The following is a 12,103-nucleotide window of genomic DNA, read 5'->3' on the forward strand; positions in this document are numbered from 1 at the left end:
TCTTTTCTGCTTAAGGCATCTGCAACTCTGTTTTCTTTGTCCACTTGATGCTTGATTAAGAAATCAAATCTTTGGATATAAGATACCCATCTAACATGCATCTTGTTAATGTTTTTTTGGGCTTAGAGATACTTTAAGGAGAAATAATCAGTGAGCAGCACAAACTCCTTAGATAATAAGTAGTGCTCCCACTGCTAACAAGTGCATAAAGTTCCTGCTCATATGTGCTCCAATTTTGCCTAGAAGGACTCAATTTTTCACTAAAGAATTCTATCGGATAACCTCCTTGGGAAAGGACAACACCAATTCCCACTCCACTGGCATCTACTGCCACTTCAAAAGTGCTGTCAAACTTCAGTAATTTGAGGACTGGTTGGCTGGCAAGCTTTCTTTTGATGGAGTGAAAACCGTGCTGCTGTTTTTCTCCCCAAAAAAAGACTCCCTTATTTAAACAATCAGTCATAGGAGTTGTTATAGAGCTCAAGTTCTTAATAAACTTCCTGTAAAAAGATGTCAATCCCACAAAAGCTTAAATCTCCTTTACTGTTTTAGGAATAGGCTATTTAGTTACAGCTTCCACCTTGCTTTCATCCATCTTTACTTGATTTTCAGATATAATAAAGCCTAGGAAAGATATTTTTTCTGTGCAGAAAATACATTTCTTCAAATTAATGAACAACTTACTCTTTTGAAGGGCTTCAAAAGCTAGCTTCAGGTGCTGCATATGGTCTTTTTCATTCTTGCTATAGATGAAGATATCATCGAAGTAGACTACCACGAATTTGTTTAAGAATAAATGTAACACTTAGTGCATCAATCGCATAAAGGTACTTGGGGCATTTGATAAGCCAAAAGACATCACTAACCATTCGAATAACCCCTCATTAGTCTTGAAGGTCGTCTTCCACTCATCTCTCAACCTTATTCTAATTTGATGATATCCACTTATTAGGTCTACCTTTGAAAAAACAAGAGCTCCTCCAAGATTGATCAATGAGATTATTAATTCTTGGAATAGGGAAGCGATACTTGACCGTAATTTTATTTTTTTAACTCTTATTCTTTCACTTCATTCACGTCATATTGACTACACATTAGTTTGATAGAAGTTCTATTATTTGTGAAGTTTTGCAACTATGTTCATTGTCTAATATCACTAAACTATGTCATCTAATTAGAAAGAATCGTTCTATAATGTATGATGAAACTTTTAGGTGATCAAGAAGGCATTATGTCACCTAAATTGTATTAATTATTACTATATAAAGTGTGTTCTTATACAAAGAAAAGTATTGCGTGTGAAATTATAAAATGAAAAGTTGAGAATATTGCCCTCATTTGCTAAAACCAAATTAGTTAATTAGTAGAACGAAAAATAAATAAATAACTTATATTTGATGATGATAAATAAATAAATTTTAAAAAATAAAGATGAACCCTGGAAATAAATTTCATTATTTAGATAAATTACCTTCATTTAATTTCTCAAAAGAAATTTATGGAACTTCCTATATAAGTAAATAAAATATTGTTGTTGCATGAAAAGAACAATAATAATATATAAATAAATAAAATAATGTTATTTTTTAATTTTTGGGTTCCGACTAATTAGGATAATTTTAGCAATTCAATTGGTGCTGCAAAATTGAACAACTTTTTAGGATTATCGTTAAATGGCTTTTCTTTTGTCCTATTAAATGGTGGATTTTTTAGGGACGACAATAATTTTGTTCCAACCAAGGGAGGTTTTTTACTGAATATAATCAGTGATTAGCTTCTAATTAACAATTGTTTAATTTATTAAGTCAATTAAAAAAGTAATTGATATTTATTTGGTTGCATGTAAGTTTAATACGAATAATTTATAATTAAGACTTTGATCGGAAGATTGTCATCATTTTAGAACTGTATTTGAAGAATTTTGTTGACTTGTTTTTTGTAAAAGACCATTTATTATTATTATTATTATTATTATTATTATTATTATTATTATTATTATTATTATTAATAATTTATTATAACACAACTGTAATACCACAAATTTGGTTTTCTTTGCAAATCTTTGGTCTGGTTTCAATGGGGAGGGGGAAGTTGATTATGAATTCCACCCCCAATCGAAAAACTCGAATTTTGACATTCAAGAAGCCGAATAATAGTTTAATTAAGAAAGCTTACGAACTCTCTACGCTTTGCAATGTACGGAGATGCCATCGGTCGATGAATTAGATTTGTCTGGCCTGTTAACGATTCCATCAACTGATGAATTGGTGGATTTTCTTAAGTTGTTCACTATTCCAAAGACCGATGAATTAGTGGACTTTCCTATCTTCTTCACGATTTCATCTGCTGATGATGAACTATTTTTACCCTATTTGTTCACGATTGGGGTTAGCCCTAACAAAGAAGAAGTTGTCATGGATGAGTTCGATAATATTAGGTATTTGTTTTTTTCCACAATGTCAATCAAGACCTCCAACTAAGTTCTACCAGATCTGTCCAAACTTGACCCACTTGATGGAACAAACTACAACCGATGGTCCCAAAAATTGTCAATCTTCTTTAAGCAGCTTGAAGTCAACTATGTCCTTATTGGAATTTATGTCCTAAAACTCGTAGTTTGTAGTTAAATTATATTCTATTCAATAAAGTGGTTATTAGAGACTTACTAGTAAAATTAGAATACTATAATCTTGAATCCAATAAACTAAGGTCCAGAGGCTATCTAGAGTAGACTTGAACTTTATGTAGAGACATAAACGTGAATCAAGTTCGAGTATATAGTCCAAACAGTCTATAGTGTATGAATAAGGTTAGGCGCCTTATTTTGAGAACGCTATGGATGCAGGCCGCTTTGTAGTTAGTACAAACAAAGTGATCTTGAATTGTTCATGTAGAAACATGGAAGTGGGGGCATCCTATGTAAAGAGTTTACATAAGACTGGAACCATGAAATAGTCATTTTTAATTTATAACACCATTGACTATATAAAATTGACTATTTCGGTCCAACCTAGTGGGCTGAAGCGGGATGGACAACATTCAATTGGGCCGCTCTTTGGTATTGAAGAAATCGGGAAATCTGGAGGTAGTAGTGAGCTGAATAGTGGACGTCCTGTTTCAACCGATCAAGGAATTTCTTTTGGCTCCATTTCAAAAAATCTGAGTGTAAATGTTGTTGAGAATGGACCTAAGACTACTGGTTCTAATTCAACATGGGCTTCGCTATTTGGAACCTCTCCTGATGGATCGCTTCCCTATACTCAGCCCAAAACTATTGGGGATAACATAATTGTCGTTCCTTCTGAAGAGGTTATTGCTCAAAATATTAGAGTGTGGGAGAATTCCTTGGTAGGTCAACTAATAAATGTCAAGTTACCCTATGCTGTTATCCATCAGCTGGTTGAGAAAATATGGGGGAAAATTGAAATGCCCGTGATTACCATCTTGGAAAACGACCTCATTTGCTTCTAATTTAGAAGGCCAAAATCAGTGGAGCGGATTCTATCACGCGGACCATGGCACCTAGGTGGCAAACCTATGCTACTCAGAAAATGAACTCCAGGTATTGTTCCTGAATCCTTTGTGTTTAATTCAGTTCCTGTTTGGATTAGATTGGGAAGAATACCTATGGAGTTATGGACAGAAGCAGGGTTGGCTGTTGTAGCAAGTGCTGTGGGTAAGCCTATAACTTTAGATTTGGCCACTAAAGAGCGTCGTAGGCTTTCCTATGCTCGTGTTTGTGTCAAATTAGATGGAGACTCTCATATGCCTGCTGAAATTACTGTTAGCCTCAGAGGAGTGGATTTTATTGTTTCGATAAATTATGAGTGGAAACCATGGAAGTGTAATTTGTGTTGTGTCTTTGGGCACTCTGGTGGCAAGTGTCATAGGAATGTGGAGAGTAAAGTCATACAGGAGGAGGTTGTGAGCAAGGTTAGTCCTAGCAAAGGGGATGGATTAGACAGTGAGCCATGTGGGGAAGTTGTTCTAGAATCGTTCAAACAGTTAGAGGAAGGTGAAATTAGGAGTTCTCGAAATAGACATAGTAGTCAAGTGGAGAAAGAGGTGGGTAAACGAGATGATTTTACCCTTGTTACTCGCAAGAAGAGGGAGTTAGTCTTTGTTAGAGATCGTGGTAAAAGTTTGGAGGTGACTATGCCAAACTTTTTTGGTAGTCTTTTGGAGGTGGGTGACTTTGACAAGTGGGCATTAACTATAATAGATGGCTCACTGTCGGCATTACAGGTGGATGAAGGTACTGGTGTTCTAAGTGGTGTTAGTTCAGAGAATGGTCCTAAAGGAATACATACACTCAATAATTCTCATGATTAGTTGGTGCACTTGGAATGTACGTGGTCTAAACCACCAGGTGAAGTGTAAGGTAGTTTTTGATTTTCTAGGGTCATCCTCTGTGGGGTTCTGTTGCCTCTTGGAGAGTAGATTTCGTGAAAGAAATTTTGAATCTGTTTCTAAAAGATTTGGTTATTCTTGGGATTACTCTTGTAGTTACAGTAACAGTGGTGTTGGTCGGATTTGGGTGATGTGGAAGAAGAATCGATTTTCTTTCTCTACTCGTATGGTGGATGAGCAGTTTGTTATAGGTACGTTAACAGATCTTTTGTCCGATGTTTGTGTGGAGGTGTTCTGTGTTTATGCCTCTTATAGTAATATTGAGAGACGTTTATTATGGCGTCGGTTAGTTGAGATTACTTCTGGTTGGTCGAGCCCAGGGGTTGTCATGGGAGACTTTAATGTTATTAGAGTTCATTCTGAAGCATTTGGGGGATCTCCTAATCAGGGTGAGATGGAGGATTTTGATCTGACTATACTCGATGCTGATTTAATAGAGCCTTCGGTGTAGGGTAACTGATTCACTTGGACTAGTAAGGTTCATGGGTCTAGGGTGTTGCGCCGCCTAGATCGTATTCTAGTGAATGATGAATGGCTATCTACATGGCCTACTTTGTTGGTAAATGTGCTACCTTGGGGTATTTCTGATCATTCTTCTATTTTATTCTATCCTAGTTTTCAGCAAAATAGAAGAATGGTGTCAATTCGGTTCTTCAATCATTGAGTGGAGGATCCTTCATTTATTAAGGTGGTTTCTAGGATGTGGGGTCGCCATGAGGGTGTCTCACCACTAGTGAGCCTCATGAGAAATCTCCAACATCTTAAACCTACCCTCCGTAGGCATTTTGGTAGGCATATCCACAACCTAAGTAAGGAGGTGCACAATGCAAAGGAGGCCATGGATAGGGCTCAGAGAGAGGTAGAACGTAATTCTATGTCGGATGTCTTGAGTCGCCAAACAGGCCTTGCTACTGAGACCTTCTGGACAGCAGTTAGATTGGAGGAAGCCTCTCTTCGTCAGAAATCCAGAATTCGATGGTTAGAACTTGGTGATCAGAATACGGCCTTCTTTCATCGATCTGTTCGTTCTCGTATGAGTCGTAATTCTCTGCTAGTTGATTCAGATGGCTCAAGGGTTTCTTCACATGATGGGGTGGTTCAGCTGGTAGTTAATTATTTTCGTAATAGTTTGGGTTTCTAACAGATTGGCTATAGAGAGTTGTCCCCCGTAATTGATGATATTGTGCAGTTTCGGTGGTCTGAGGAGTGTTGTTAGGCGTTACAGGTTCCTATTAGCCGAGAGGAAGTTAGGAGGGTCTTGTTCTCTATGGATAGTGGAAAGGCTCCTGGTCCTGATGGGTTCTCTGTTGGATTCTTCAAAGGTGCCTGGTCTATGGTTGGGGAAGATTTTTGTGATGCTGTTTGCATTTTTTTTTAGACTTGTTATCTTCAACTAGGAGTTAATGCTACTACTATTACCCTCATTCCTAAGCTTCGTGGGGCTGAGCGTATGGAGGAATTTCGGCCTATTTCTTGTTGTAATGTGATATACAAATGCATTTCTAAGATTCTGGCTGATAGGATATGTGTGTGGCTTCCTTCTTTTATTAGTAGTAACCAGTCTGCTTTTATGCCTGGGAGGAGTATTATTGATAACATTTTGCTTTGTCAGGAACTGGTTGGGGGTTATCACCTTAATTTTGGTAAACCTCGATATACTTTGAAAGTTGATCTCCAAAAAGCCTATGACTCTGTTAATTGGGATTTTCTGTTTGGATTGTTGATTGCTATTGGTACTCCTTTGAAGTTTGTGAGTTGGATTAGGGCCTGTATTACTTCCCCTATGTTCTCTATTATGATTAATGGCTCTTTGGAGGGGTTTTTCCATGGCAGGAAAGGTGTAAGGCAAGGTGATCCTTTATCTCCATTTCTTTTTGTTATGGTGATGGAAGTTCTTTCTCGTATGCTGAACAAGCTTCCCTAGAGTTTCCAATTTCATCAACGTTGTGAAAAGGTTAAGTTAACTCATCTAACCTTTGCGACGACCTTATGATATTTTGTGCTGCTGATGAACCATCTCTAAGTTTTATTCGAAAGTGTCTTTAGAAGTTTGGTGAGCTTCGGGTTTGTTTGCAAATCTTAGGAAAAGCTCTATTTTTGTTGCGGGGGTTAGTCATGAGGCTGCTTCTCATCTGGCTGCTAGTATGGGTTTTGGCCTTGGAAATCTCCCTGTTCGCTATCTTGGGCTTCCTTTACTTACTGGTAGGTTACGTTCTAATGATTGTGCTCCTCTTATTCAGCGTATCACTAGTTGGATTCGTTCTTGGACTGCTCGAGTTCTATCTTTTTTTGGTACATTGCAGCTTGTTCGTTCTGTGCTCCACAGCCTTCAAGTTTACTGGGCTAGTATGTTTGTTCTTCCTGCGTATGTGCATAATGAGGTGGATAAGATACTGAGGTCTTATCTTTGGAGGGGTAAGGAGGAAGGTAGAGGGGGTTTTAAGGTGGCATGGGTGGAAGTGTGTCTCCCCTTTGAGGAGGGTGAACTTGCAATTCAAGATGGGCCTTCTTGGAATATTGCGAGTACTTTGAAGATTCTGTGGTTGCTGTTGACGAGTTCGAGTTCTCTTTAGGTGGCTTGGGTGGAGGCATATATTCTTAAGGGGAGGTCGTTGTGGGCAGTGGATAGTAGGGTGGGTCGGTCTTGGTGTCTTCGGGCTATTTTACGTAAGTGAGATAGGCTGAAGCATCATGTGAGGATGGAGGTGGGAGATGGTAGAAGATGTAGAGTATGGCTTGATCCGTGGTTGCAGGGGGTCCCATTCTTGAGCAGGTTGGAGAAAGGGTGTTTTATGATGCGGCGAGTCGGAGGGAGGCTAGACTTTCTGATTTTATTGGCCTAGATGGGGAATGGCAATGGCCGCGAGTGTCTATGGAGTTAATTGATTTATGGGATAGGGTTCAGGCTGTTAGTCCGTGTCTTAGTGTTAGGGATAGATGGGTTTGGATTCCTGGTCGTCAGGGTGGTTTCTCTATTGCAAGTACATGGGAAACTATTCGTCCTAGGGGTGGTCGGGTTCGTTGGGCTAGTTTATTGTGGGGTGGGGAAAATATCCCAAAGCATTCCTTTTGTGCGTGGTTGGCCATTAAAGATATGTTGGGCACTAGAGATAGATTGCATAGGTGGGATAGTTCGGTATCGATGTGTGCATTCTTTGTCAGGGGGTGTTGAGTCTCACGATCATTTGTTTTTTTCATGTCTTTCGGGTGGGATGTTTGGTCTCGGGTTCTTCGGATCATGGCTTCCTCTCATAGGATTGGGCATTGGGGGGTTGAGTTCTCTTGGATTTGTCATCAGGGTATTGGGAAAGGTGTGAGGAGGAAGTTGTGGCGCGTTTTGTGGTGCGCAACTATTTACTTTATCTGGAACGAGCGGAATCACCGTCTCCATCGTGGTTAGGCTTGTGATCCTATTGTCCCTTTTCAAATTATTTGTACCTGTATTCGTGCTCGTGCTGGTTCTTGGCGGGAGGAAGCTCAATTTCTTATTTAACTTGTTCTTTTGTTTGGTTTTATCTGCTTGTACCCGGGTTGTGGGGTTTTACCTATTTTTTGGTTGTGTTGTTTTGTTTGGTTTTATCTGCTTGTCCCTGGGTTGTGGGGTTTTACCTATTTTTTGGTTGTGTTGTTTTTTCCTATTTGGTGGGACTGTTTTGAGTTTGTTGTCTTTTGTCTTTTTGTGACATTGATGTACTTTATGTCTGTGCTGTTGTTTTGCTTGGTGTCTATCTTTGTTTTGTGAGCGTTTTGTGCTCTGTTGCCTTGACCTCAGGCTGTGAGGTTCTCCTTATTGTTGTATAATAATATTACCTTTTCAAAAAAAAAAAAGTTAATTGTTCAATAGTGAATTAATTGGGACTTAAGGAGCAAGATGTAGTATCGGGGGTAAAACAGTATTTTGACCCAACGAGGTTACGAACAACCTATAAAAGATTAACTTGCTTATCATGGTTATATCAGACAGGAATGAAATATATCTATAGTGATCAGGGGAGTGCAACTACGGGACTTTAGTGGAATGGTCCGTTAGTTAACGAATGTTGATCAACTCGGCCTAAAAAGGTTTTAGTCAGTTAACCTCGGATCGTTGGAGCCCATGATCTATAGGTTCATTAGCTCATATGAAATTAACTTATAACAATATGATGGAATAATTCGAATTGTTCGATTTAGGTGAAGAAAGAGAAATCGAGGAATATATGTGATATAGCCATCGGTTATCAATTTTAGATATAGATTTATGTTTAAATGTGATTTAAATATTAAAAATATGAATACAGATTTACATTTGAAAGCTCAAAATTGATGAAAATTGTCAAAGTTGTAAAAAAATCAAAATTTTGACTTTTGACTTTGAAAAGTCAAACTTTGACCGGTTTTATATTCAAATATGATATGAATTTCAAAAAAATAAATGTGATTCATGCTCGAGAGGCCGGAATTAGTCAAGACAAACAAAATAATAAAGAGTCAAAATGTTGACTTTTGATTTGAGAAGTCAAAGTTTGACTTTGACTAAAATGGTCAAATAACCATTTTTCCCTTTGACTAAAGTTAGTAGAGAAATCCAACATTGTGGTTGATAATCCCACTGACTCTTAGTGGGCTATGTGGAAGCTCATGGTGATGACACCAAGTCAAATTGGAATGGTGATTAATTAAAAGGTTAGTGGAAAAATAGGTGTTAAGATTTTATGAAGAAATTATATGCATTTTTGCATGTAATTTGCTTATAAATAGCTTATTTTTCAAATTGTTGAAACTTTTGCTTTTTTGAAAATTTAGAAATTACAAAATTATTCTTTTCTCTCCATCTTAACTTTAAATCCCAACCTTCCAATTTCCATCTCTTTCTCAATTCTCTTCACACTTAACGAGTCCCACAACCCAATTCTAAATTCGGAGAATAACAGATCAACACTAGTGGTGGTCTCGATTCAACTTTGTGAAGATATCACGAGGAACGGGAGTCTGCAAAGGTATGTTGTTCTCTTAACCTTAATTAAATGTAATTAGGGTAATTTGCATGTTAATATCTACATCAGTTAGATGCAATTAGGGTAAAATTCGATCTTAATTCCATTGCACATGTCTCGTATTCCATCAGTTCTTACCACCGACCCACCATCTGATCTTCTAGCAACCACTCCAGTACCTTCTGATCTAGAATCATCCACGAGACACCTCTTGTCGTTATCGCTGACCAAGTGAAGAATGTATCCATAGTCGATCTTGAGAAGTACGCAAAAGACCACAAGAAAGTTTGTGGTATCTATTGAACCACATGTCAGATCCAATGTTCAAAATGTTTGTGGCTCAAAAATCTGCTAAAGACATATGGAGCGTTCTAAAATCTTGCTATGGTGGAGATGATGTTCGGCGAAAAAAGTATGTTGTTGGAAAGTGGCTGCAGTTCCAAATGACAGTCAATAAACCGATTGTGGAACAAATACATGAATACGAAAACCTGATTGTACATGTTCTATCTAAAGGAATGAAGATGTGTGAAATACTCCAAGCAAATGCTCTACTCGAGAAATTTCCTCCTTTATGGAATGACTACCAGAATCACCTGAAGCACAAAAAGAAGCATTTGAAACTTTAGGAGTTAATCAGCCACATGCGCAAAGAAGAAGCCAATAGACTAAAAGATAAGCTCGCTTATACAAATCTAAATTCTATTGATGTTAACTTAGTTGAGTCTTTTGCTATTGACAGAGACAGGTCCAAGCAGGTCAAAAAGCAGAATAAGAAAAAGGGACAGTTCAAGATTGCTGGGAAAAAATCAATAAGAAGAAGCTAATTTGTTATGTTTGTAGAAAGAAAATACATAAATCTTACCAATGCAATCAAAGGAAAGGGAGATCAAACAAAAAACGTTTACCTCAAACTAATCTTGCTAAACAAGATGACGATGTCATAGCAGCTGTTATGAAAGTCAACCTGATTGAAAATAAGACTGATTAGATTCTCGATACTGAAGCCTCAAGACACTTTTGCACCAATCAAGAACTTCTCCATGACTATGAGGACACTGCAGATGGAGAATGCGTGTATTCATGAAAAACTTAGCTACTGCAGGAGTAATCGAGAAAAAGAATGTTATTTTGAAATTAACTTCTAGAAAAAATTTATCTTTAAGTAATGTTTTTTATATTCATTTCCTTCTTAGGAACTTGCTGTTTGGGAGTCTGTTGAATAGGGTGGGTCTTAAGATTATACTGGAAGGTGACAAGGTTGTTCTCACAAAAAATGGAGAATTTATCAGTAAGAGGTATCTGTATAAAGTCTGTTTGTACTTAATACCGCTTCCATGAATCACTACTACAAAACTGTGTTTACTTGATGCTTTTTAACTGTCAAGTATTGGTTTATTTGACGCTTTTGAATGTGTCAACTAATCCAGTGTCAGAAATAAGGAAGGTTTACTTGATAGTTTCTAAGTGTCAAGTATAATTATACTTGACATTGAAAAAGCATCAAGTATATAATTATACTTGACATTGAAAAAACGTAAGTATATAATTATACTTGACATTGAAAAAGCGTCAAGTATATAATTATACTTGACAGTTTTTATGTGTTAACTAATCCAGTGTCAAGAATAAAGAGGTTTTATTTTTGACAAGTTTTACACGTCAAGTGAAATTATACTTGACAGTTTATAGGTATCAAGTATATAAGGTTTGTTCAAATAAAAAATTCTATATTTTAAAATATACATATATTTTATCATTCACCTGTTTTGATGTCCAACAATATTAAAATACACATCAATTAAAAAAATTGAAATCAACCCAAACTTTCAATCAACGAACTAAATATATTTTAACAAATTGCATATAACACAAAGTATATATAACAAGAAGAAACATCATTCATATTACGAAACGAGCTATGATCATCGTTCTTAATCATAAAACACAAAGTATATGTAATAATAAGAAACAGAGACATCACCCCTCCTCCAAGCACCACAACACTCTTAGATAACTCCAAGCTTAAGGTCTCACCGATCGTTATTCTTAACTCCTTGAAATCTACAAACAAAATGAGAATAGCATTAAAAACTAAGAACTTTTAAGTGTAAATCAAATAATGCCTCCAATAAGCTAAAACTAATTCATATTCTAAACTTGCAAGAAGAGAAGAATAACACAATATCATACTTTTTTAGCTTAAGTTAGTGTTCAAGATATATTAAACAAGAACAACAAAAAGAAAAGACACAAACGAAGGAAAAATACCACATTAAAGTGCATTTGTTAACATACAAACAAATTCAAAGCGGAAATCACATTTTAAACCTTTCTCAATCTCTACTTACATTTTGGACAGTGAAATTAGAGTTTCTAACTCATGCTTGAAATGAATGAGTGTGCACTTAACATTACAAAGTTGTGAGAGTTACCTATCCATTAGCTGTTCCTTGAGAGGCGATGGAAGAAGAATGCCATTGAACTTGCCTCTCCAATCAACTTGACCATCAGAATATCTGTTCAACCACCTTCTGAAGGCAACTACTTTAGCATCTGACTTGGTTGGCACAAAACAAGCTTTCTGCCAATTTGAAGGGTCGACATCCAATATCTTCCTCTCCTGTAAAAATGTACTTAAAATGTTTATCTGATGAATATCAGAATATGAACTTACAAAGCCGCATTTTTTTAGCAACTTAATGAAGACAACATTT

The 12,103-nt window shown here is 36.8% G+C and overlaps 1 protein-coding gene across 1 annotated transcript; it reads left to right on the plus strand.

Moving 5' to 3' along the window:
* The first annotated feature begins 5,110 nt into the window (after positions 1-5,110).
* Positions 5,111-7,582, plus strand: LOC103496880 (uncharacterized). The gene is made up of 6 exons (XM_017046571.1): positions 5,111-5,515; positions 5,636-5,746; positions 5,789-6,160; positions 6,244-6,260; positions 6,494-6,933; positions 7,164-7,582. The coding sequence occupies exons 1-6, from the start codon at positions 5,111-5,113 to the stop codon at positions 7,580-7,582; spliced, it is 1,764 nt and encodes a 587-aa protein (XP_016902060.1).
* Positions 7,583-12,103: the final 4,521 nt, after the last annotated feature.

The sequence above is a fragment of the Cucumis melo genome, chromosome 6 (assembly GCF_025177605.1).
Source record: "Cucumis melo cultivar AY chromosome 6, USDA_Cmelo_AY_1.0, whole genome shotgun sequence".
NCBI classification, from domain to species: domain Eukaryota; kingdom Viridiplantae; phylum Streptophyta; class Magnoliopsida; order Cucurbitales; family Cucurbitaceae; genus Cucumis; species Cucumis melo.

Bases quoted from the DNA above. Each gene is read 5' to 3' on its own strand.
- LOC103496880 (XM_017046571.1), top strand. From the start codon at position 5,111: ATGTGGGGTCGCCATGAGGGTGTCTCACCACTAGTGAGCCTCATGAGA. The intron at 5,516-5,635 runs GTAGTTAATTAT...TAGGCGTTACAG, and splicing joins ATGATGGGGTGGTTCAGCTG to GTTCCTATTAGCCGAGAGGA. The intron at 6,934-7,163 runs GTACTTTGAAGA...CCGTGGTTGCAG, and splicing joins GCCTTCTTGGAATATTGCGA to GGGGTCCCATTCTTGAGCAG.